At 59.9% G+C, this 24581-nt stretch overlaps 6 protein-coding genes across 6 annotated transcripts; all 6 read right to left on the bottom strand.

The window, feature by feature from the left end:
- Positions 1 to 411: 411 nt before the first annotated feature.
- LMJF_36_5280 (conserved hypothetical protein) lies at positions 412 to 3567 on the bottom strand (the record flags this gene model as incomplete). Its single annotated transcript, XM_001687062.1, has 1 exon — positions 412 to 3567. The coding sequence occupies one exon, from the start codon at positions 3565 to 3567 to the stop codon at positions 412 to 414; it is 3156 nt and encodes a 1051-aa protein (XP_001687114.1).
- Positions 3568 to 5159: 1592 nt separating this feature from the next.
- On the bottom strand, positions 5160 to 5747 carry LMJF_36_5290 (conserved hypothetical protein; the record flags this gene model as incomplete). Its single annotated transcript, XM_001687063.1, has 1 exon — positions 5160 to 5747. The coding sequence occupies one exon, from the start codon at positions 5745 to 5747 to the stop codon at positions 5160 to 5162; it is 588 nt and encodes a 195-aa protein (XP_001687115.1).
- A 3077-nt stretch (positions 5748 to 8824) lies between these two features.
- LMJF_36_5300 (conserved hypothetical protein) lies at positions 8825 to 12172 on the bottom strand (the record flags this gene model as incomplete). The annotated part of the gene is made up of 1 exon (XM_001687064.1): positions 8825 to 12172. The coding sequence occupies one exon, from the start codon at positions 12170 to 12172 to the stop codon at positions 8825 to 8827; it is 3348 nt and encodes a 1115-aa protein (XP_001687116.1).
- Positions 12173 to 14393: 2221 nt separating this feature from the next.
- LMJF_36_5310 (conserved hypothetical protein) lies at positions 14394 to 15509 on the bottom strand (the record flags this gene model as incomplete). Its single annotated transcript, XM_001687065.1, has 1 exon — positions 14394 to 15509. One exon carries the CDS (start codon positions 15507 to 15509, stop codon positions 14394 to 14396), a length of 1116 nt encoding a protein of 371 aa, XP_001687117.1.
- An 847-nt stretch (positions 15510 to 16356) lies between these two features.
- LMJF_36_5320 (conserved hypothetical protein) lies at positions 16357 to 18297 on the bottom strand (the record flags this gene model as incomplete). The annotated part of the gene is made up of 1 exon (XM_001687066.1): positions 16357 to 18297. The coding sequence occupies one exon, from the start codon at positions 18295 to 18297 to the stop codon at positions 16357 to 16359; it is 1941 nt and encodes a 646-aa protein (XP_001687118.1).
- A 1553-nt stretch (positions 18298 to 19850) lies between these two features.
- Positions 19851 to 23072, bottom strand: LMJF_36_5330 (conserved hypothetical protein; the record flags this gene model as incomplete). Its single annotated transcript, XM_001687067.1, has 1 exon — positions 19851 to 23072. The coding sequence occupies one exon, from the start codon at positions 23070 to 23072 to the stop codon at positions 19851 to 19853; it is 3222 nt and encodes a 1073-aa protein (XP_001687119.1).
- Positions 23073 to 24581: the final 1509 nt, after the last annotated feature.

A 24581-nucleotide genomic window follows, 5' to 3' on the forward strand; every position in this document is an offset into this window, starting at 1 on the left:
CCACAGAACGGTCCATCGGGAGTCATATACCGCTCTGGGCAATGAGGCAGTTCGAGGCAGGGCATACGCGACTGCCATTCCAGTAGCGTTAAGCGCAACTGCGTCAAGGCGATATGCGCACATGCCCTTCCCCACCACCATCACCACCGCGAAAGATCGAGCTGTGAAAGGGGCGGAGAATAGAAGGCCACCACCTCCAGTCGCCTTCACACGCGCGTATGCTTCGTCTTTCCTCTCACGCAACCACACAACCCTCCCCTCCCCCTCGCTCACTTGGCGTGCTTTCCGAGAAGAGAAAAGAGAACGGAATGCAGCGAAGCTCCACCCCAGCTGCAAGTCCACGCCAGCATGAAAAGGCAATGGCGGTCGGCGACATACGGTTGCGGCTCTACTTCGTTCTTTGGTTTCAGCTCACAGTCGCCGCTTCAGCTCATCCTTAAAGCGATCCAGCAATGTTCCGACCTTCGGTTTCCCGCCAGCCGAGGCGGCACAGCTCGAAGCGAGCCGGCTGGCGTTGTTGTTTTCCATAAAGACTTGGTAGTTCTTCTGCAGGCGCAGCCAGCGTGACCGCAGTGACGGGCTGCATGCAGACAAGATACCGTCGCTGGACAGTTGCTGGATGCCGGGCAGGAGGTACCGATAGAGGAGAGTCGGAGTCACCACAGCGCACTTCACGATGCTGCTCAGCACCGCGTGAAGCACGAGCATCGTTTCCTCCCAGTCATGCTCACCCAGGTCGCGCTGCTCACTGCCAGCACGCCCCTGTGGGTCGATTCGTGCACCCGCTGACGTCGATACCAGGGACGACGGCGTCGCTACCGCCGGCGCAGCACTAAACCCCTCCTGGGATACCCGTTCCACGCACAGCTCGGCGAGACAGTCCATGAGCAGGGAGAGCTGCGGATAGAGAAGCGCCTCTCGCGGCTCGGCTGGCATGCGCTGCATGAGCTGATAGAGCTGTTGTAGCAGGCAGCGGGTGAAACGCGAGGTACATCCGGTAGCGTCCGCCACACGCAGCACGGGTCGAATGGCCTTCTCTTGCGCTCGAGGCTCGGTCAGGGCAACTGAAACGGACAGGACTCCAGACAAGGCGGCCTCTTGCACAGCTGGTTGCGGGTCCTCAAGAAGGGGGAACAGTGGCTCAATCAGTAACGCTACTTTCAGGCGCTCGCTTGCAAGCACAGCGCAGGTGTCGTGGGCCAGCACCACAGCCGTCAGTCGCTGCCGCACCTCTGGCGAAGCCACAAGGAACTTCACGAGTCCTGAAATGCCAGACGCCACCTCGTGACTCTCCATCGCCAAGGGAGTCAAGGCTGCCACACACCGGATGCACGCCATGAGCGGCGCAGAGCGGGGGCAGCTGATGTCCTCGCTTTCGAGCGAGATGCTCCAAGCCACAAAGCGGAGACTCTCCTCCCGGATGCACTCGGGGGTGAGCGATTCGGAAGGCAGCGCCGTGGAGGAAGTGAGAGCATCCAAGTCGGCGGTTTGCCCCTGCCGCTCCGGCGCTGTAGCGTTGTCGGCCGCGCTGGCATCTCCTCCACTTTGCGGCAGCGTCACGGCGTCACCGCAGAGGAAGAGGAAGAAGGAAAACACAAAGAGCAGCCGTCCCCTCTCCAGATCCTGCTGAGTCAGCGAAGCACCCATCGGGCTTTGCGGCGGGAGAGGCTGTAGCGGTGGTGGTGGTGGCCGCGCTGTGGTCATTTCGGAAGTGCCCTCTCTTACGGCGGCAGCCTCAACGTCCTGCTGAGGGCCAGAAGCGAGCGGCCCTTTCAAGTAGTGTGCCACTTCCTGCCACACCTGCGCACCAAGTAGCGGTACCAACGACGCGAGCGTGGCACACAGCGCGCACAGCGGACCGCACAAGCGGGTACTTGCATCGCTGCCGCTCGGCGTACCACCTTCCCCACTCGTGGTCAGTGAAGCGAGGTGGACCTTGGATAGGAGGTTAGAAAGCAGATTGTACGCGATGGGAAGCACAACATGCGCATAGGCGGAAGGCAGCGCAGACGAGGTTTGCGAGTCATCACTGGCCTCGCAGCGATCACAGCGGCCCTCGGCCTCAGGACTGTGCACCAGCTCTGCGGCGACGCAGCGAAGGACCGCGTGAAGAAGCTGGATGAGTGTCATGACGTTGCTGAGAGACAGTGCCGCCGCTGCAGACGTGCTGGATTCATCCGCGGGGTCTTTCTGCCTTTCTCCGATGAGGGCCGCGTTGGCAGTGCCTAAAGCAGCAGCGCTGCTGATGCTGTTGTCTGGTCTCCTTCGCAGCAGCCACTGTGTTGCCTCCATCTCCATCACAGTCAGCAGCAGCGGCACGAATTGCGTTAGCAGCACGCCGTCCCGGAGAAAAACCGGATAAAGCACCTCGCACAACTGCGTCTGCGCCGCCTGGCGCACCGTTCGGCTGTTGCTGTCAGTCGCCAAGTGCACCAGAAGCTCCATAAAAAACGTCTGCTGCGTTGGTGACAAGGGCGTGGTGCTGACACCAGGCAAGCCCTCCACAGATGTATGCGCTGTGGATGAATGCACGGTGGTTGTCTCCGACGGTAGTCCGCCCCCAACGCTTGATCTCAGCATACCGCCTGCCGACGCAGGCGCGTTCATGGCGGCCGTGGTGCCGGTGGCCGTGGCGTCACCCCAAAGCAAGGAGAGACAGCGCGGCAACTCGCGGCGTACCGCAGACATGTCATCCTCGCACAATGGCCGCAGCAATCCCTGGCACAGCGAGTAGCGCACTTGCGGAGAGCGTCGCAACAGCGGCGCCACAGCCGCGGCGCAGTCGAGGGCCAGCAGCCGTCGCTCAAACGCCTGTGCGTTGACGAGGGTGTACAGCTCTGGAATCAGCTCCTGCTCCAGCGTTCGCGATGGTGACTCCTGAGCCACGCGCAGCCACTCCTGCACGACGGTCATTCGATGCTCCATCATCGGCCGCTTGTAGAGAGTAAGCATCATGTGCCGCGCCGCAGCGCGCACAGTACCAGATGAGCCCAGCAGCGCCACAATACGAAGCAGCGGAAGAAGAATATCCTTGCGCATAGGATCCAACGAGCTGGCCAAAGCCTGCAGGCGCTCCGCAATGATCGCTACGATCTGCTTCATCTGCGCGTCCAGCTTGCGCTCGCGGGTGCGAAGCTGCGCGTTGGATTCCTCGGCCGCCTGAACCCGTCTCTCTAGGCGGCCGCGGTTCTCCTCGCTACGCTGCGCGGCCCGCTGCACATGAAGAGAGCACAGCTGAGGGTCCCAACGTTCTAGCAGGGTGAGCACGTTGTCGTCGCGCGCTAAGTCCCTGTATGCGGACAGCGCCTCCACGACACTATCGCGCAGCGCCGCCTGAAGCTCGGCGGATGTCGGAGTCGCTCCATTCGTCGTCACCTCTTCGGCACCGCCGCGCATAAAGCGCTGCCTGGCAGGGGAGTCATCATTCGTCAGCGCCTGCGATGAGGTTTCCGCCACGAGCGCGGCGTGGGCACGGGCAAACCCGCGGCGGCTCAGCCACTCCAGCACCTCTTGCTCCGACAGCTCACGTTTCTCCTCCAGCGCTGCGGAAGAGCTGGTGGAGTCCATTGCGTTCCACAGCAGCACCACCGCATACGAGCAAGAGGAGAGAGAGAGAAACGACGGCGGAGGGGAAAGCCCAGTAAGCGCACGTGCTGTCTTCTACCGCGTTCTGTTGTTGTGGACGTATTGACTCGAGAGCATAGCAAAGAAGACAACACGAGAAAAGCAAGGCGCACATGAGTCAGCGGCGAGAGAAGGTAGACAGGCTTGTATATATATATGTGTGTGTGTGAGTGTGTGTGTGTGTGCCGAGGCGCCGCGGGCCCTAGAGAGGCATCTGTCATTGAAGTACAATGGGTTATCCACTACACATGCACAGCATGCATTGGAGCAGGCAGCACGCGAAATAAATACATAAAGAGACGATCATGAGATGTGCGAATCGCGCACACGCATACGCAATACGATCGAGCGAAAAAAAAAAGCGAAGAGGCGCCCGTCAACGAGAAAAGGGCGGCGAACGCAAGGAAAAGAGGGACATGCAAGCAGAGGGAGGGAGGGCGAGGTCGAAGGGGCTAGCACGGTCACAGAAAAGACAAACTGCGAACAAAAAATATGATGTCATGAGTCACGGAACCTCGCCTATGATAGGCACATGCCCGCGCACCACCAGCTGCCGCCGGCGAGGAGGCGGGCGCGGTGTTATTCCGCAGATTTGGGGTTGCTCTGTTTCCACGGCGAATAATGCTTCCGTTCCTTCAACAGCGTGACAGAGCCGAGAGTAGGTGGGAAACAGGAAAGCTGAAGAGAAAAGAGTCGGCTTCGTCAACAGCAGCTCACAGATGCCCCGAGAATTCGATCAGGTGGTTGTGTGCGACCGTGTCGCTTACATCAAGTCTCACTACGCACGGCAGTACAAAAGGAGCTGTACAACTGGATCTGCTCGATAGGCACGAGAGTGCTGGACCCCCTGTGTCCCTCCGCATTGCCGGTCGCACTTGGCGGAGGCGCGAACGGGAGATTTTGCATGAGTGGAACGGATTCTAACACACTCACAGCAGCGGGAAGAAGACACGAGTGGGAATTCTAGTGAACGCATGAAGAAAAACGCCCAGAACAACTGGGCAAAGAGCATTGCGAGCCCCATCAAAAATCAAGCAACCAAGCACATGCGCCCGAGACCGGTGCCTTCCGCCAGCGCTGACCGCCTTGGCAAAACACAAAGCCGAGCCGAAGCAACAAAAAAGGGAAGCACACATGAAAATCCTTGAAGAGAGCGAGAAGAAAAAATCGTGCAGACGGCATCCAAGGCGCACTGATTGGCTATGGAGGAAGTAGGGGAGGAGCTGTGGAAGCAGAGGAGATCGCAGGAGGTAGACGCCGATTGGCGGACGTATGTGTTCACTGTCCAAGTTGGCCCTTCACTGGAATACATTGCAGCAAAAAGCCGTCAGCGTAAGTAAAGCTTACATAAACATCAAGAGGCAGCAAAGACCCAGGCTAAGAAATGGAGCAGCACCGTGCAGCATGATAAGTCAGAAGAAGCTGATGGAGGGGGGGGGGGGCAGCAGCATGAGCTGGAGATGAAACATGCATGCTGGACCAGTGGTAAAAGTGACTCGCTGTGTCGGTGCGCTGTGCGGGTGCAGACACATATGTCAAGAGGTCAAACCCTCGCCCCTCGTCATCTTGTCGGCAGATGCCGCTAGCTCAGTTGCTGTGCGCTGCAGTGGCGGCGGCTGACGAGCGACAACGTACTTCTCGTACAGAGCAATGTGCTTATTACGTTCTCGCTCCATACCCTCGCGGTAGAGCCGGTCCATCGCGGCCAACTGTTTCTTGGCCGTCAGTTTTTTAGTGTTGCGCTCGTAATGCGAGGTCGATTGCTTGTACAACTCGTCGAAGTTTCTCTTTTTGGTAGCCAGCGTCTCGTCGTAGAGGTGGCGCACAAGAGCCTCCTCCTCGAGAGAGGTAATCTTGGTCACGGTGATGGTGGCATCCTTCTTGATCGCAGCGTCCATCTGCCGCGCCACCTCCTCACGCTCACGCTGTCGCCGCTCCAGAGACTCGTCGTAAAGGTGGTGAATATGCTTGTCGAGAGCCTCCCTGGTTATGATGCTGCGCGGTGCAAGCGGCTTCAGCTCGACCGTGGGCCGATTACTACGGCTGAGACGATCTACGCTGCGCTGCAGCTCTTCTCCCGTCATGACCTTGTTAGGTACGTAGGGGTCCCTCTCCGGGTACATGACGCTGCAGTAGTGTTCCCTTTTTTCTGTTGAGGCCAAAAAGGCGAGTCGCAAGAGGGAGGCAGCGATAAGCACGTGTGACGGACAAAGAGAGACTCTCGGGGAGCACGACGTGGCGAGTGTGGAGTGAACACAACGCTGGAATGCGCGTGATCTTGTGGTGCCCGCAGTGATGGATCTACGCAACGAGAGAATCGGTGAAGGAAGTCAAGAAAGTCGACAACGTGTGTTTGTTTTTGAAACAACCACTTGACGAAGCTAAGACAGACGAGAAAAACAAAAGAAGGCCCTAATGAGGCACGCGCAACCGGGAGAAGAGGGGAGGCAGCACGGTGGCGAAGAGGAGACGAACGGCAAAGAGAAGAAAGGGCGTGTCAGCGGTTCAAACGGTCGGGAAAAGAGACGATGGAGCTGATGCATGGACAGAAAGTCACCTCTGCCGGAGAAAAAGTAGTGGGCTCCACGGAGAAGGTGCATGTACTGCACGACACGCACATCCAGAGCGATAGCGCAACCTCCAGCCGCACCGTAGCGAACGCGAGACCACCAAGAACGCACCACAGCTGACGTTAGACGATTTCATCCAGTGCAGCCGACTTAGCAGCGGCTCCTCTTCTTCCGCCGCGAGTCTACCTGCTGCCTTCTCTCCTTTTTCCATTAGGGCCTTTGCACACAAGAGAGAAAAAAAAGGGGGCACAGAGGGTGACAGCGAGTGAAGTCGAACAAACGCCACCAGAACGCGACAGACTAAAAAAAAGATTCAAGCACATTGTCTTTTGGTTTCCGACGTGCCCATCCCTTCCTCCGGTACGTGCTGCGCGGTCGGCGTCACAGGGCTCTGCTCGAGGGCGGTGGCGGTGGCGTCCGCCCTGCGGGGTAACAGAGGTGGTGGTGGTGGTGGTCCAGGCGCGTGCCGGATGAGCTCGAGGAACAAGTCCGCCAGCCTCCGGTGAGAGCCCTTCTGAGCCCCTGCAACCCGGCCGTATGCCATGCTTCCGGCACCCGTGCCCTCATGATATCAGCCCACCGGGTCGGACGCAGGAGACGCCGCATGCTCTGCGCACACACGCACCCTGGCGTCGATTCGCATGGTGCCCTTCGCGCCCCTTTTCGCCCACCGCTCTTGCGCATCGGACAACCGCATGCCTTGCATGGATGCGGTACGCCCATGCCAGCTGTGCATGGCAGCGCCCGCGCTGCCGTGCGCTCGCCTTTTCATCCAGGTCTTGTGGCCTGCCTCAGGGCACCGCGGCGATGCGGGTGGCGGTCATCCTCCTCCATCTCCGTCGATGCCATGGCGGCGCGTCGGAATGGGCTGGCCCACATGCGCCGCGACGGGTGGAACGCTGCCATGGGTTTGCGCACAGGGGGGCAGCCACACACACACACACACACACACACACACACACGGCGCGGAAAGGCCATGCAGCGCAAGTGGCATGCGCATCATCACACCAGTGCGTGCAGGATCGTAGCGTGGAACGAGGTGCGCCGTGCGTCTCGAGCAACCCGCGAGTCTCGCGTCGCATACCCGGCACAGCGCCGGATCGGCCGCCCTCACCGCAGAAAGCGGGTGGGGGATCGAGGCGCTGGCGGGGGGTGGGGGCACCACAGCGCTAGAAGAGTTAGTGGGCGGCACACCACCTGCACGCCATCTTGTCGCTGCAGGAATCCAAAGTGCGGACAGGTGGCTGTGCGCAGCTAGGCGAGGAGGGTCGCCTGTCGTCGCGGGCCGCATGGCGTGGTGCGCGGTTTCGGGGGATGTCGGACCTGGCGTCTGCGACGAGTGACCACCAGGCCCGTAGTAATCCATGCAGCTGGCGCCGGCGCCCCTGTCACTGCCAATCTACGCAAGCCTGCCAGATTCGGCCGTGTGCTCCAACTCACAGCGACCAAAGGCAAACTCAAGTGAGAGGCGCGCGCGACGGGCCACAGTAGCGCCGGCATTTGTGCCCCAATGCATCGCAGCATGCCATCTGTCAGTCTTGTAGGGCCCGTGCCGAGCACCATGAGGAGGGAGAGCGAGTCTGTGGCAACGCCCACACTTGTTTTCCTTTGTCTTGGTTGCTCCAGTTGCCTTCGAAGCACGTCCGACCCCAGCTCCACTGCCTCGCACTCGGCGCCGTCGCTGCTAGCATGTCCAGCCCCAGCCTTTCGCGGCCGTGCCTATGGGTGTATTATTAGCGTACAACATCGCGGTTGCTGCTGATTTGACGTCTGTCTGTGCCGCACCATCCGCCAGTAGCGATTAGGGGAGCCTGGTAGCAAAACAAAAAAAATGAGAGAGATGCTGCCTGCGTGCCGCTGGTTTTTCCCCATCCAGAGAGCCCGCCCGCAGCAGCCGCCAGGGAGTGATATGCTGGCGCACACGCGACCGCTGCGCATGTGGGCTGTGCGTCCGTGCGGAGTTCCGAAGAAGCGTCGATGACCGCGTATCCGCATGAAAGCCGCCGAAGCGCTGTGACCACATTGTGCTTTTCGCCATGTACGCCTGCCGCGGGACGTGCGCAAGGGATCCCTCTCGCGTGCATGCCGCGATAGATGTTGGCGGGCGGGGCGCAGAAGCACGATAGAGTCGAGGGGCAGCAGACCCGGCTTCGTTTCTATCTCGCGTACAAAACGAGAGGAGAGGGAAAACGAAAAGAAAGTCCATGGGAAAGGGAGTAAGCGAAAAACAACCAGAGAAAGAGCAGCAAACAAAGAAACAGTGGGAGCGCACACGCGCAAGCGACACACACACACACGCGCGCACACACACAAAAGACTAGATGGTGTTCGAAAATCATAAGTTATAAACAGAGTTTTACATGGGGAAAAACGAGAGGTGCACGCTGTCAGTACAGGACACCACACACACACACACACACACCGCTCCCGCGACAGACGTGCCTCCGTAGAGGGGAAAAACCGGATACCAAAGTACGGAGCTGAAGGTATAATAGCTACAGGGCATGGTATTGCCTCTGCTTTAGCAGCCGCACACAAAGACAGGCAAAAGGGGAACAACATAAACCGTCACTGGGTTCTCATGTCTCTTGTTTTTTGGTTCCTTCGTTTGGGTGGATTCGACGGTGTACTCACTCGCCACGGTAGACGTACGCGGCTTTGAGGTGCTCCAGGTTGGTTGAGGTCCACGAGAAACACAAGTGCGTGTGCAGCTCCTCCTCTGTCGGCGCCTCGATGCCGAAGGTCGGGTAGAAGTAATCGACGAGCTCACGTAGCGCCTGAAATGCATCCTCTTTCGTAGTCACACGCCGCGCGCTGCCCCACGCGGCCACGTCCTTAGCGAGAGTTCCTTCGACGTCCACGTAGCGGCAGTACAGCTCGTTAAGCGGCCAGTACCGGCCAAAGCCATCGTCCTCGATGCACGAGTCAAGCACCGTTTCACCGATGTAGCGGTTGCGCACGAGATCTGCCACATTCGGTTGTATGCCTTGCCCTACATCGATGATGCAGATGAAGCGCAGTGGACCCAGCGCGGCATGAGCTGCCAGGCCTGTCTCGGCGGGAAAGCGCAGGTAGTGTAACGGCTCATCAGGTCCAAACTGGAAGCCGTACAGAATACCAGCGTGGTACTGACGTGGCCCGGCCAGCGCCACAGCCTCCTCTGCGCTCTCCCTCAGGCGTGCGGTTTGCGCTGGCGGCTGCGCCACGTAGCGGTACCCAATGTTGTCCCCACGGAGCTGATTGTTCAGCATCATATCCAGCACTTTCCAGTCGAACAGCATCCTGGCGGCAAGTTGGATATAGAGGAACTGGAAAAGCTCGCCATCGCGCAGGGGGGAGTTGACCAGCTGGTCGTACAAGGGGTCGAAGTCGGCGTCGTGCTCCGTCAAGAACCGCCCCAGTGTACCGTCCATCAAGTCTGTGACCAAGTAGCACAATTTTGTTGTCGCGCCGTCGGCCCCGCGTCGCGCCTCGGCCGCGGCCTCTGCTGGCAGTCCCGCCGGCGTCTGCTGGCTCACGATGAAGTCGTGGGCGCGGCCGCCGTAGCACACACCAAAGTCTTCCAGCTGGTTCAGCAAGACGTAGAACGCGACATCCGTGAGAGACTCTCGCACGTACTGCTCGTGGTCCATGTCCTCGGGGATAACAAACACCTTCACCGCCACAGGGAGGCGCTGAGAGCCGTAGGTACCGCTGTAAACCAGGCCGCTGCCGCCTCGACCGAGAAACCGTAGCACTTCTACGTCGGTCGTGGCACCAGTAAAGATGGCGCAGTTGCCGGTCTGAATGTAATGACGCCAGCGTGTGATCAAGCTCTCCCACTTCGTAAACGGACTCAACGGACCAACAGAGGAGGCGCTTCGCAGCTCGCTGCAGGTCGTCGTCACCTCGTCCAATCCCCCAACTTCGGCGTCTGCTACGACAGGGAGTGGCGGCGCCTCGACCCTCTTCGCGTCCTCCTCAGCCGAATCCGCAGTAGAAACCAAGGCGGGTACGATGTCGGGGCTTTGCGCGGACGGGGCGCCGGCAGTATCATGAACAGAGTCCAAGTGCACCAGCACGGGCGGGACACTCTTGCAGGCGCACAGCATCTCCTCCGATGACTTGGTGCCGGCCAGGTCAGCTGCATCCAAGCAGCTGGGGAACCCTGCATCTCTGCCTTGGTCACAATCAGAGCTGGCGCGCGTACCACCAGCACCCGGTAACACCTCGGTCATCGTGCCCATGGTCGCAGATGCGCCCGCTTGGAGCCCGATCTCTGTCAGCAACGGTCTAGGGGACGTGGAGGATGTGGGGCTGGCTGTGGTCGTGTGCGCCGAGTCACACGCCGGGATGCCCGAAAGAAGCGAACCAGTTGGAGCTGAGTCGGCCAAGACGTCAGCCGCAGGAGGTGCGCCAGCTGCAGTCGCCACGGAGGCGGCAGCGGCCGCTCGCTTGCTCGGCGGAACGAAGAAGCGGGAGAGGGTTGCGCCAGTGAGCTGCAACGACGCCCCCGCAGTGAACTCACCGCAGCGAAAGAGGAGCGGCGCGAAGGGCAAAGCGCCGGCATGGGCGTCCCCGGTGGCGCGGCGCCACAGCTCACCACGAGTGCACCCGAACTGGCTCTTCATGTTGTCGAAGAGAGCTGCCAGCGCCAGGACGGCTGTTTCGGGGCTGCTGACTTCCACCGTTGCCGCCCACTGCGCCGCACCGCGGCCCGCGACGCCTAGGCACGGCAACGTTTCACCGGCGCCAAAGAGCGGGAGCGAGGAGGTCTCCTGCAGCTCCGCTGGCGTCGCATAGAGCGGCACGACCGCCTCTTCCAGGTTCAGCAGCGTGAGAAGGCGGGTGTGAGCGGGAAAAAGCAGCCACTCATCGTTCTTCGTAGGGTGCTCAAAGGCGACGTGGCGGCTGCCACTCGAACGCGCGGCGATAAGGTCGGAGCGAAGGTGCCGAGCTGCTTGCCCAGGTAGCGTGAAGGTCATACCGCGGAAGCGGACGTCGAAGTAGGCGCGAAAGAGTAGTTGCAGGTAGAAAAGCTGAAACACTTCGGCATCCGTGAAGGGCTGCGTCGTCAGCGACAAGGGCCGGCGCATTTCCCCTTTGCGAGACGTGGGGAACATGACCGCCACCGGCACGAGCCGGGTGCGCCGGTCATGCGTCCCTTTTTCGAGGGCACTGATCGCCGCTGCGGAGCGGTTCGCCTTCGCCTCGATGCGGATCCGCTGCTGCCCTACGAGGTCGTCCCAGTCGCACAGCTGGACCGCTGCGTAAGGGAAGTGGGCCACATCGCAACACCCGGCATCGCCGAGGGCCAGATACAGGGCGGCTGTCACGCTAAAGCGCTTCCATCGAGGCACAACCGGGACAGCGGTGGTCGCGAGCCGTCCGGCCTGCAAGCCCATCGTGTTGCGGGCTGCGGAGCCCGCGCTGTCCACGGCTGAGCCCCCACCGCCCATGGCCGCACTTGCCAGCGACGACGGAGGAGGCGTTGCATCGAGCGCTATACCGCCACCGCCTGCACCACCGAATGACGCATTGACGGAGCACAAGAACGTCGTCACGCCAGGGAGCGCCATTTCGTCGGCCGCCTCTCTTCCGAAGCCCAAGGGCGGTGCGTTGTCCGTGGTGGCAGTCGTGTCGCTCTCCTCGACCACGCTGCGCACGCGCTCCGTCGGCTCTCGTGCAATGGCTGACGGCAGGACCTCGCTCGGCTCCCGCTGCTCGTCTAGCAGAGGGAGCAGCAAGAACTCTGACCCGTCCCAGACGCAGTCCGGGTATGCCTTCAGCAAAGACTGCAGTGGACTTGCTTCGCCCTGCCGTACCTCGACACGATAGGTGCGTGCCTCAACGTCGCCGAGGTGCACAACCAGCGTCTCTGCGCGCGATCGACTACGGCGCGCTCGTGTGCTCTGCCGGCCATACGAACGCAGTGATGGCCGCGATGTTGACGGTTGGTCGGTGCTCTGAACAGTGGTGCTGGCATGGCTAGACGCCATCCGCAGGCTTAGGCATGAAAGAAAAGTGCACAGTGGAGAATCATTGAAGGCGGTGGCGCCTAAAAAGTGCAGTACGTGGAGCGGATGCTGCTGATTCTCGGCTGCGTGACCATCCGGCTCCCCGAAGGTGGGCGGAAACGGCGCCGCACCGCGGTCGCCTCGACGCAGCTGCCACCCGAGCGAGATCTTGCGGAGCCTCTCTGCCCCAGAGCTGCTACCACCCGGCGCAGCCCATGTTGGGCTGAACGTCAAAAACTGAGAGTGCTGCGGGCTCGAGACGGAGGCCACAGGCTGCCGAGGTGCGCGATCAGGGGTTGCCGTCAAAATAAGCGGCTGCCACGCCTTGAGCAACAAGAGATGCGCTTGCCGCTCATGCCGGAGTGATGCTGAAGGCGGTGCGACATGCAGGCGCGCCAGAGTTTGGCTGGCCGCTGCGTCCGCCTCCCGCTCCGTGGCGGAGCGAGGAGAGCGGTATCGGCACCGCTGCGCAGCAGCCGCACAACCAGGAAGAGCGTCCAGCGGTCGTACTGGAGCAAATACAGATCTAGAGTCTAGGTGGGTGGCAGTCAATGATTTTCGAGCTGCAGGAGGCAACGGCTGAAGGTCCGCTTGGCGTGGTGATCCGCTCTTGCCGGTGCCTCCGTGCATCAAGCGACTTCCACCATGAGGATCAAGTGAGTGCTGGTATGGTGGTCGAGGGCCGATGTAGAAAGCCTGCACTAGGTTCTCGAGCACCGCCTCCCGCACACGAGGGGCTTCATGAAAAATGGAGCCCATTACTTCACAGGAGGCAACAGAGAGAACGCAAGGGTAGCCCTACACGCAGAGGTGCATGTGGTGGTGCCTCGGCGGAGGCGCGAGTGGCTGAGCGAGAAGCCTCTCTGCCGGCCCCTTCTCGTGATGCACAAGGAAATCGAAAGATCGAAGAAGCGCGAGAGACACGGGGTGGCCGGGAGTAACACCAAAACGCCAATCAAAAACAAAACGCGTCACACAACTACCTAGTGCGAAAACGAAAACAAGCTGTGGGGGATAGTATACCATCGGAGCGAGTGTTGGGGTATGTATGAATGAGTAAGTGTGTGTGCGTGTGTGTGGTGCAGTGGTGAGGGTGGACGGAGAAAAAGGGGGTGCGAAATGAGAGAGGAGGCGGTGTATAAACCTACAGGAACCACCCACACTGAGAGAGAAGTGTCTGCCTCGCGGGCGCCGTGGTTCAGCTGCAGGGCGGTTGAAGACGCAAAGAGCACGCAAAGAAAAACGAAAAAAAGGTACATACAAAGGAGGCAGCGGAGGCGCAGCGGCGGCCAGCCTGTAGAGACGCACAAGAGAGCTGTCAGGAACAAGCACTCACGCACTCGCACACTCATGTGATGAGGCTGACTGCAAGCGATGGGATGGGAACAGGGAAGGAGAAAAGGAGCACAACAAAGCAAACACGCAGCGGCGCGCAGAGTGCAGAGGGAAAGAGAAGAGGAGGACGAAATAGGAGAGAAACATGTCAGATGAAATACATGCAGAAAGGAAACGAAGGAGCTGAGCAGCGAGGAGGTGCTGGCCACACACACACACACACACACACACGCGAGTGTTGAGGCGCTCGCAGCAACCAACAAACACACGAAAACCACATGTAACCCTACATTTGCATCGGTGAAAAGTGAAAGAAGGGCGGCACGGTTGAGCTCCCTTCCGCCGTGAGGGCGCTTCATGTTGGTGGCAGCCTTTTGCCCTCACCATTCCCTGCCGCGCTCTCTCCAACAGCCTCCGCGTCCCCCTCCTCGTGGCATGTGTGTGTGTGTGTGTGTGTCACATCGAATGTCGGTGCAACGATTGCTCCCGTCAACCATTTTATCATTTCCGTGTGAGCTTTCTCTGCGATGAGATGGCTCCCTCTCCTCCTCTCTCCGTCGACGCGAAGGCGCAATTCTTTTCGGCAGCCCCGGTCATGAGGGTGATCGCGCCAAAGGCCGAGAAGGGAGAGCACACACAAATGTCAGGGCGCTCGGCACTCGTGCGAGAAAAGAGTGTGCCGAGACGAGCAGGGATGGAGAGAAAAAGGCGGACGAGTTACGTCGTGCCTGGCCATAGTAAAACCAAGGGAGAGGCGAGCACATTGACGCGGCGCATGAACAAAAAAAGGGAACGACGGGAAAGGCAAAGTTGAAAACAAGCGCGCACAGCAGCGGAGAAACAACAAAATCGCAGGGCATGAGCCTTTTTAGCGGACGTAGGCAGGAGGGGCGCCAATCTGCGGGGCCACGCTTCGTCCACTCATGTCCCGCTCCGACTCTCGCTGATCCTTCTTCGCCGCCAGGCGTCGCTGCTCATATTCCTCCAAGTCCTTGCGCATGCGCCGCGTCTTTCCCGCCTTTTCCTCCTTGCTCCAGAGGTACGGCATGAACCATGGGATGTTGCGCATGCGCTGGTTCACCGTGTCCATCTCCTTTAGATACCTGACCCGCATCTCCAGCGTCGACGAGTTGTCGCTGGCGTACGCCTGCATCTCCTCCTTTAGCTCGCGCGGCAGCTCGCGCTCCAGCCGGCCACCGTTCCAGACCCATGCAATCTGCGGAATGTTCGGCCGGGTTCGAATGCGCTCCATGATGAGCCGCTGCACCCAGTGATTGAGGCGGTGCAGTTGCGGCTCCATCGCAAAGCGCGCGGCCGGGTCAACGGTGGCCCACACGATGTACACCAACTTGGAGCGGCGTGACGCGATCACCTCCTCGATGATCAACTGCGCAAAGTCCATCTGCTCGGCGATGTGGGCAGGGCAGGCTTTGAGGGAGCGCCTAAGATGATAGGCGATCTTATCCGCGAAGGTCTGCGCGGACGGGGACATATTCGCTCGGTGGCGCAGATAGGGAACCTCTTTGCTTAGCATCCCATCCGGCTCAGGCGCGCTAGGCCACAGCTTTCCCTCGGCGAGCTTGCGCGCTGCCAACGGCGTGAAGGGCACGGGCGGAGCCTCGTACTTGGCTGCTTGCTGCAGCGAGTCGTACTTGAGTGCCTCGCGCTCCGAAAAACCGAAGCTCTTGCTGTTGCGTAGAGGCTCCAAGTCGCCAAGGCCTTGAAGAGCGTACGTTGTATTCAGCTTCACTCCCTCGCGATCGAGTCGAGACCCGGTCGAGTAGAGGCGCTGTTCGACATAACGGTACGACGACTGGTTGGCGGGGTTGATGTTGCGCACCTGCAGCACTGAGCGAATAGTCTCGTCACGCTGCGCTTTTGTCTGCTTTAGCGGAAGCACGGATGGGTTTCGAAATCGGTGACGTAGCTTGGTTTGATACTTCATGGAGCGCTTGCTCATGAGTGCCATGCTCGTGGTCCACATGACTGATCAACGTGTGAAAGGTCCCGGATGGTCTTGCGCTCGCGTACGTACGACACACAGGAAATCGAAGCGAGGAGAAAGGGGAGGTTGGTCCGAAGGACACGTGAGCAGCAACAAGACCCCGCAATACGAGGAAGAGGTAGAGAAGTGAGACGGTGTGTGTGGCGGAAAGGCGCTCGCATTTCACGAAAAGAGAAACAAGGCGGCGTTCAGAGGGTTGCGAAAACAGGAGACGCAATGTGGCGGTTGAAGAGCACTCAGGTCACAAATATCGTAGCCTCCCTCCCCCCCTCCCCTCCCCTCCCCGCCTTCGCCTCCTTGTGCTACGAGAGAGACATACACACATATATCATCATAGTATGTGTGCTCTAGTCACGGAACGAGCATGGCGCAAACAGAGATGAGGGACGCTGCTAGACTTTTCGTTCGTTGCCGTTGTGTTCCAGGGGGCTATTCCTGATTTGTGAGCACGTGTGAAGTCGACGCCGCACTGCCGACAGAGGCCCACATAGTGGAGACTGGGCGAGCAACACAAGAGGCAAACGGCGTCTGTGCGTGCGTATGTGTATGTCTGTCTGTGCGTGTGTGTGTGGCTTTGCTCCGCCGTCGCGAACACCCACCCATGCAAGTGAAGGCGTGAAATGCCAAATGGGAGAGAGAGAGAGAGAAGGCCAGCACTCCTGGACATCAGAGAAGGATACGCGATAGCGACAGACACAACCACACAACACTCGCTGACCGACATACAAGCACGTACACGCATCAAGACGCTGCCCCCGCCCTCCCCCTTCAACACGCGTCGGCGACGCTCGCCCTTCTCCCCTACGACGCTGTACTGTTGGCAGTCCTAACCCGATTCAGTGACGCATTTCACGTCTAAAGAAGCAGCGGTGCTTTTTCTCGCCGATTCCTGACGCGCCTTACGCACTTTCGACACCTCGTACTCGGGAATGACAGCAACGTAGATTCGACGGCCGTGATGGAGCGAGGTGAGGGTGTACTGTGGGCAGCTCATTTTCGCCAACATTTCGTACAGCGTCTGCAAGTGTTCCGTGACAGACCCACGCACTACCATCGCCGTGCTGCCGGCGCTCGTCGCCTGTCGTGCACGAGGCACCACGTCACAGAGGGAAGCAGCGGTGCCAACCACGTTGTGGCGAGTTGCCGCCGTGTAAGCGCGATAGAAGTCTGCCTCCTCAGCTCGCATTGTGCGCGGATCCAGCGGCTGACGAAACTGCGCAGCGCTCCCTTCCTCCGCTACCTGCCTCCCCGGTTCAGACTCCTCTGTCCCTGTGGCGGCCCCGTTGACGGCAGCGCCTTCCTGCACCGGCTGCACAAGATGCCGAGAGTCGCCAGCGTCTCTATAAGCGGATGCTACCGTGGTCTGCGCAACTGCTGACGCTGCAGCTGCACTGGTGTGAGCTGCGGATTCGTTGACTCCGCGGGCATTGACATCGTGCGGCGAGGCGCCGTGCGAACCGTCTTCCCTTCTTCCAAAGTCGCGCAGCGTGTCATCGAGTACCTCGCGTGCGGCCAGAAACGCGATCTCCAAGTCCTGCGAGCGGGCCTGCACGCTGCTGATATTGTCGTCCACAATCATCAGAGACCGGACGTTCGCAAGTTGGGGCATCAGATACCCTGTACAGCCCTTCCACTCTCCCTCGAGCGGCTCACGACGCAGTGTGCGGACGCCGTCGCCAGCCATAAAGGCGTTGAAGGAGGCGCACTGGGACATGAGGAACGGAAGTACCTCTGCAATGAGCTCGAAACACGGCCCCAGAGACTCGGGAACCGTGTCAGGGTAGTCCGTGTTCCTGTCCGCAGCTGATGTAGCGGCACTGTTGGCAATTGTGTCAGCGGTGGGCGCCGCACTGCCCACGGATGCGTCCTCGTTTGTGAGGGCGGCATCGTCAGTGGTGCCGACAAAGGTGGCGCCACGCCATCCCGTCACCCGTTCCACGTACTCCGTCACGCATGGGAACTTGTCCGCCAGCATCGACGACGGCGGGTCGTCCATGAGGAAGAGACTGGAGAAGGCGGCACCGAGCGTGACGTCGGCCAGGGTCGGATGCGGGGTGCCAAGCAGAAAGTGTTCATTTGGATGCTCGCGCAGGTGTGCCTCGAGCGCCGCGCAGAAGCGCTGGAAGTGGTCCTCCATAAACGGTGCCGTCACCTCCGACGCACCCGTCGCCGAGACCAACTGCTTCATCGCTTCGCGAAACCGTGGTGCCATAGCGCGGGCGAATCCGACTCCTGGGATCGGGAAGAAGTAGCGCACGTATTCCTCCAGCACATCCAGTGCGTCGCCACGGATGTAGCGAAACATGGCACCGGTCTTCGCGAGCCACCAGCACGTGTACACCACCACGCACCAAGAAGCCAAGTGCAGTTGCGGATGCGTTTCTTTTCGGACCAGGAGTCTCTGCGTGCGCGGAGCTGCCGTCGCAGCACCACTCGCGTGCGGAGTGCCGCATCTACCGTAGTTGTCCTTACCAGCGTAGCTCACTTCGCCCTTCGCAGTGCGAGCGATAGCCTCGACGTCCTCGTCCAGCTCCGTCGCTTCCGCCAGCTGCCACACCTGCAGTGGAGAAGCGCCGCTTGGCGTCAATGTGCAGAAAACGCTGCGGGCACGGAAATACAACGAATACAGCAAGGTGGTGGTGAAACTTCTGCAGTACACCCGAAAAGGGAGCTGCTTGAGTCGGAGGTAGGTGACATGCTGATGCAGCGACAAGGTGTAGGGAGAGCCGAACACGCGAAACGGCGTCGCTGTTGGCCTACCGCTCATGAGCAAGCGCACGATTTGCGACGTACACGAGGCAGATGACGATGTTGATGGAGGGAAGGACTGTGCAGCGCCTCGTTTTGTCTGCGGCTTGCAGCCAGCGGCACAGACTCAGGCAGCACGACGTGCTAGTCCACGTCTGCGTATGACGCCACCAACGCCCAACCGATGATGCGGTCGAAAGACCGAAAGAGAAAGAAGCACAGAAAACGAGGCTGATCATATCGAGGAAGTGGCGCGTACACAGCACGTGTCGACGTGGAATGTGTGTGGAGGCATAGGGTAAAATGGCACACGAGCACAACACCAACAGGCCGTGGGACAGAGAGAAAACGTAAAGGGCATGGAAAAAAAAGGCTCCCGCAGCAGCAGCACAGGATCGGGAGTGACGTTTGCGAGAGGAGGGAAGCTGCAGCACGGAGACACAAGAGAGGAAGGGAGCATGCACGCTCACGGGAGACGCCGCACAGTGCGTGGCAGCGCGATCCACAGTCATGAACGCGTAAGGATTTCCTCGACAAATTGGTAAAGTGGTGCACACGATGCATGCTGTCGAGGACCGCTTGCACGAACGCAGCGATGCCACAAATCTCCAAGAGAGGATATTCGCCGATGAGCCATCGATATTTGTGCTTTCTTTCAGCCCTTGTTGATTCGTAGGGCGGTGCCACCTGGACCCCACGTACAGACGCATACGTGAAAAAGTGCGCGTGTAGGCACTTCCTTTCCTTCGCCAACATGAGAAAAAGATGGCGCAAGGGCGGGATGTTGCGCCGTGGTCATTGAGCGTGTCGGCGTATTCGCCTCCGCGGATCCCATTTCTGGGCAGCGTGCGTGTGTGCGCGGTCGCGCAGCGTACGCCAAGGGCCACACCAACAAGATCAGAGAGCGTCCTTTACACAAGAGCGTCCATGCGCGCATGCGACTGTGCTTGTGTGCACGTGCGAGAGTGCGGGGCCACATGTTCTTCCAGTTTCCTGTCTTACCGGGCTGAGATACGAAGGGGGTCGGGGTGAGCGAGGCTTATTCTGGAGGCAAGGACAGCGGAAATGACGAGAGAGAAGGGGCCCTGACGTCACTGGGACCGATTCGCAGTGAAAACGTCAACAAGAAGGAGCCGGGAGAGGTAGAGGAGAGATGGCGCCTCCGCTGGTCAATGAAAAGAAATGCCCTACCGCCCTGCCATGTCCCTCGAAATGTGTGCAACCATAAACAGAGAAAAGACCGGAAATAGCGCACTCTCCGCAGGGGCTCGTGCACACTCGTTTGCCAGCATCGCAAGGAGATCAGGCGTTCAGGAGGAGAGTGCGAGAGCGAGCAAGAGTTAGTCGTCCGCACTCACTCAAGGCGTGCCCTCACCACCGTTTAAGTTCCGACAATGTACTTCTTTCAAGGAAGGCGAAACCTGAAGGCTTGAGCGATGTGAGGAGGAGGAAGCCGCCGCGGTACAGCGGTCGCGTGCGACCACTTTCGAGTGCGGCGTGCCGCGGCTTGGGAGTGGCACCCAACGAGCTACGGTCGAGCAACAATGAAACCGCAGACAGCTGGAGAAGTGCTCACTCCAGCATCCCGCCGCACACGCGGCACCGCGGCCCGTCTGCAAAGTCACTCAGTCCGCACGCGAGACACCGTGTTAGCACGTAGTCCTCGGAGAAAAAGGAGAGAGGACTAAGCGTGCTACCGGAGAAGAGGGTGGTGTGCGACGCGGGAGCCGTAACAGATGCGTCCCGCTTCACTTCGGGATCGTCACCGGCTGGAACGTGCGTTGATGTGCTCGAGAGACCCAGCAACAAAGGTACACAAGTGGGACGATCACAGAGAGAGCAGGGGAACAAGTGCAACGATGAGGTCTCCGAAGCATTGCCGCCTACGGCTGACGAGACGCCAGCGCTCCGTCGGTGGCTGTACGCGGTGGCTTCTAAAAAAGCCTCCAATGAGGTCACCCATGACGGCGACACGCACCAGTGCACCTGCGCCGCCAGTTGCGGGGCATCTCTCGCAGCCTTGCGGGGCAGCCTCTCGTTGTCTCCACCCGGTCCTGCAGGCTCAGCGCAATCGGCAGCAGTGATGAGGCCAAGGCTTGAGGAAGATGCTGCTTGTGTGCTGCCGTTGGCCTTGCGCACGGCAATCTTCTGTGCCTTCATGTAGGCCTCCATAAAGGCGATAGCGCCGTCAACGTCAAGTGCGTCTGGCTTCGTCGAGCAGCGCGCCGATTCCGCCACGGTCACTGCACAGTCGCGGAGACTCTCTGAGCCCTCCAGCGTCATGTTCGCGTAGCAATAGCGCTTGGCGAGGATTTGTACAGCGTTCGAGAGGACAAGCTCGCTGAGCACCGGCCTATCCCACGGACAGATTGCCCATATGTGCTGCAGCAGCCGCCACCACGGCCACGAGGCCTGCATTGCGTCCATAGAAGGTGGCGACGCAAAGACGGATGGCACGCCGCTCGCTGCATCGCCGGCAGCCGTGGACAACCGTAAAGGCCACCGTAAGAAAAGGTCTACCCCGTACTGTGCTCGTAAGTGCAGGTATCGGCGGCGCGCGGGCACGTCTGCTAGCGAAGGGATTCGCGAGGATGCGACGCAGCCGGGTATCATAGATCGCCGATAATCGTGCAGCATCTCTGTGGTCGGCAGCTGGCGTGCTTGCTGGTGCACCTGCGCATACCGGTGAATCTCGCTGGACTGCGCCACAGACCCCGGCAGAAGTTGTTCATACAGAAAGAAAGACGTGCTTGCCTGCTGCAGCAGCATAGATCGCACTATGCTCCCCGAGGACTCGTATGGTTCGACGGCGCCTCCGAAAGCGCTGTCTTCGTGCGGCTTGCCAGTTACCGCGTCAGGCACGAGAGCGCCCAGCTCCACCAGTCTTCTTAGCCACCCACCGCGCGTGTCCACCGAGACGGGCCACAGGTGCGTTGGCTCATGGTTTGCTTGCCCTGTTTGCACAGCCGCCACCGCCAGCGTACCAGACGGGTGCAGCGCTACGCCCGCAATCCCGGCACACCTGCGTGGTGGCATCTCGCTACAGCCCGCCAGCAAAGGGCACTGGAGCAGCACCGCCGAGGACGGACCGCAGGCGAGAAACTCGTACACGGACTTTTCGCCGATGCCAAGGACCGCGACGGCTGCATCGTCGAGCTCGGTGCTCGACGAGTTGATTCGATCACCTTCACCGCCGACATCGGCACCTGCGACCCTTGAATCGGCCACAAACGGGACCGCCATCAGCCGGCGCAGGCACACCTCACCCACGAGGATGTCGGAGCCGTAGTGCGCGTCGACGTGAAAGACAATGCGGCGGCAGGGAGATGGCAGCGCAGATTCAGAAGACGACGACAGCGCTGCCAGTGCAAAGCGTCCCCGTAGCACCGCGCACGGCGCGGACACGAATACCACCACGTCGACTTCGGGCTCTGGGGGCAGGTCTGCCGCTCGCGTCGCCGTCTGCCCTGTGTGCCGCACGGCCGCAGCGCAGACGGATGTCGGCACCGACGTCAACGACGGCACCTCCACCGTGTAAGCGAGGTGCATTACGGCAGTCGCGTTTGCCGGTGACGAGCGCGTCACATGAATGACACGTAGCATGTACGGGCTAGCGATCACTACTATGCGCCGCAGCCGCGCGAGAGCAGCGGCGGTCGCGGTCGAGGCGGCAAGCCCGTCTGTAAAGAGGGGTGTCATGCATAGCGGAGCAGGCCCTCGAAACCCGAGCTGCGCCACTTCATCCTCGCCTCCCCACCTATACAGGGGCGGCGGCAGGGAGCGCGTCACGGGTCCATCATTGTCTGACAAGTTCCCAGCGAGCGCCACTAGGTGAAGGCCCTGGATGGTGAGAACAAGCAGATCATCCTGGTCGAGCCACGTGTAGTCCACCACAGAGCCGACGTCGTCGTTCTCCGGCGAGGCGCTGTCGGCCTCTACTGGGTTAGTTTCAGCGTGTGCGCGATCTGGGTTACCTGCACTCACAAGCGTCGGCATCGCGCTCTCATGCGAGCTGCCGCCCTTGCCGGCACCAGTAGCCGACGCCCTGGACCGGGAAGCAAAACGCGACGGTAAAGGCCGGCTCCCTGATGATGAGCTTGCGTCACTGCGGCTGCTGCTGGCGCTCTCGTCATCACCGCTGCTATTCGCTGTGCTGCAGCTCCCTTGTCTTCCCTTCTGTCTAGCTGCGGCAAATGTCTTTTTCGTCGCGGGCTTCGTCTTTGGCTTTGACGTCACCTTCACGGAAGATTTTGCGGCGCCTCTGTGGCGCTTCCCGATGGGGGGCCGTTCAGCTGCGAGGAAGCAAGAGAGAGGCCTTTCACTGGGTGAAGCTTCGGCGACGATGCCGTCACTGTGGGCGGAGAGTCGGGCAAGCCCTCCGCAAGAGCACGCAATACCGATTCCGTGACTCGCCACCACGCGGTTCGCCCCATGGCGAGAAACGCGATACACCACCAGATTACTGGTTGTTTGCACACACAGACGAGCGGTGGCCGGATAGTACACCTCTGGCAGTAAGGTGGTGCTCCACTTGGCGCCAACGACCACCTCGACAGATTCTCCGTCGCTTCGGTGAGCTAGCGGATGATGGCGAACGCTTCGCTGGCACGCAGGGGTGAGCAGGTTCGCCAGGTACATCGAAACGGCCCAGCGTGTGCACACCTGCAAGACGTTGTGCGGACCCCAGCTAATGCAATCCGCCGACCGCGCAGGGGCATCGTCCAAGGGGAAGCATTTCTCCACCGCCACCTCGGTGCCGCTGGGAAGGAGCTGCGCTCGAGCATCGGCCGGCATTAGCGCGACAATGCGTGTGCGTGTGTGTGTAGTGAGTGGGGTGGAAGAGCTTAGGGTGAGGGAGCCGCGAAGCCGAAGGAGGAGAGGCACGGCAGTCGACTACGCAGGCAATCGCCTCGTAAGAGTGTATGTATGCTCTAGAGAGAGAGGAATACGCCACAGGACACCTGGCCAATCCTGGTTACTACTGGTGCCGTCAACAATACGAAAGAAATGGTGGATGCCCTGTATGCATGCACACGCCTTCTCGTCTGTTTGTTCGCGGGTGACGCAGCGCAGAAATGGAAACCCTGTTGCTCTCCTCCTCGTTGCGTCAGTTGTGGGTTGGTATGTATATATATATATACATGTATATATTTTTTACGTCTATGCGTGCATGTCTATGAAGGAGGGGGAGCGATTGTGGGTGCGAGGGGCCAGCAAAGTGAGCGGTTGCGTGTTTGTGTGTGTGCCGAGAGGTGCAGAGACTTCTCTCAAACAACCGCAGCCACCACGGAGTTTCGAAGTACTCGTGAGAACACTGGGTGCAATAGCCTGGAGGCGTCCTTGCGTGTGGGGGGAGGGGTTAAAGTTGATAGAGTAGCGGAGGAGCCTTGGGTCGACGAAAAAAAATGAAGCGAATGATGCCTGCCGTGTTCACCGAAATAACTGCTCGCGAACAGCGGTTGAGCAGGCCTTCAAAGTATCGGCTTTGGGTAGGCCACTTTTGGAATAGTCTTGCGCAAGGGCACAGCACACTGGCAGCTTCTTCTGAACCGCGCGCGCACATAGAGAGAGAGAGCTCCGAGTAACCATCCACCCAACCCAAAAGAAAAAGAGTTCAGGAAAGTGGCACTAGATAGAAGGGAACTCGCAGAGAAGAGTGTCCTCATGTTTTCAGTTGCGCCGAACAACAAAGGTGCGCATGTATGCGAGAGCGTGGCATGAGTCTGCGCGGAGACGGCTCCTCTGTACAACGCCGCGAAAGAAAACTGGCTCATCCACGCTCCGCTCTCCGGAACAGAGGCAGGGATGTACATCTCAAAAACGCTTGCATGGCTTTGGGTGCGTGGGTACATGGCACAAGACACAGACGGAACTTGTGATAATCTTTGTTTTTTGGGGGAGGGGGAAGGGAGGCTGCCGTCGTTTCAGACACGACACAAAGAGAAGAGAACGAGTAGCGCCTTACTCTACATGTGAAAGTGTACAAAAACACGCACGGACCCGCACAACAGAGAGTACGAGAAAGCGTGACGCATACATCGAGAGCTAGAAGAGAGAGAGAGGGGTAACGTATGAGTCTCGAGAATCTTTCCCTTGATTGACTCTTAAGTGGCCTCGTGGCTGGTTACCATCAGCAATCTCATTCTGTGTGTGTGTGTGTGCCTCGCACTGCCGCGGTTACTTGTTCCCATTCCCTTCTCTGCAATGGTATTCATCACATGCGCGGTGGCATCGCAGAGTATGGCGGAGACACACACACGCGGAGGGAGACAGAGAGGGAGGAAGGGAAGGGGTCGCCGTGCA

The sequence above is a fragment of the Leishmania major genome, chromosome 36 (genome assembly GCF_000002725.2).
Source record: "Leishmania major strain Friedlin complete genome, chromosome 36".
Taxonomy (NCBI): Eukaryota; Euglenozoa; class Kinetoplastea; order Trypanosomatida; family Trypanosomatidae; genus Leishmania; species Leishmania major.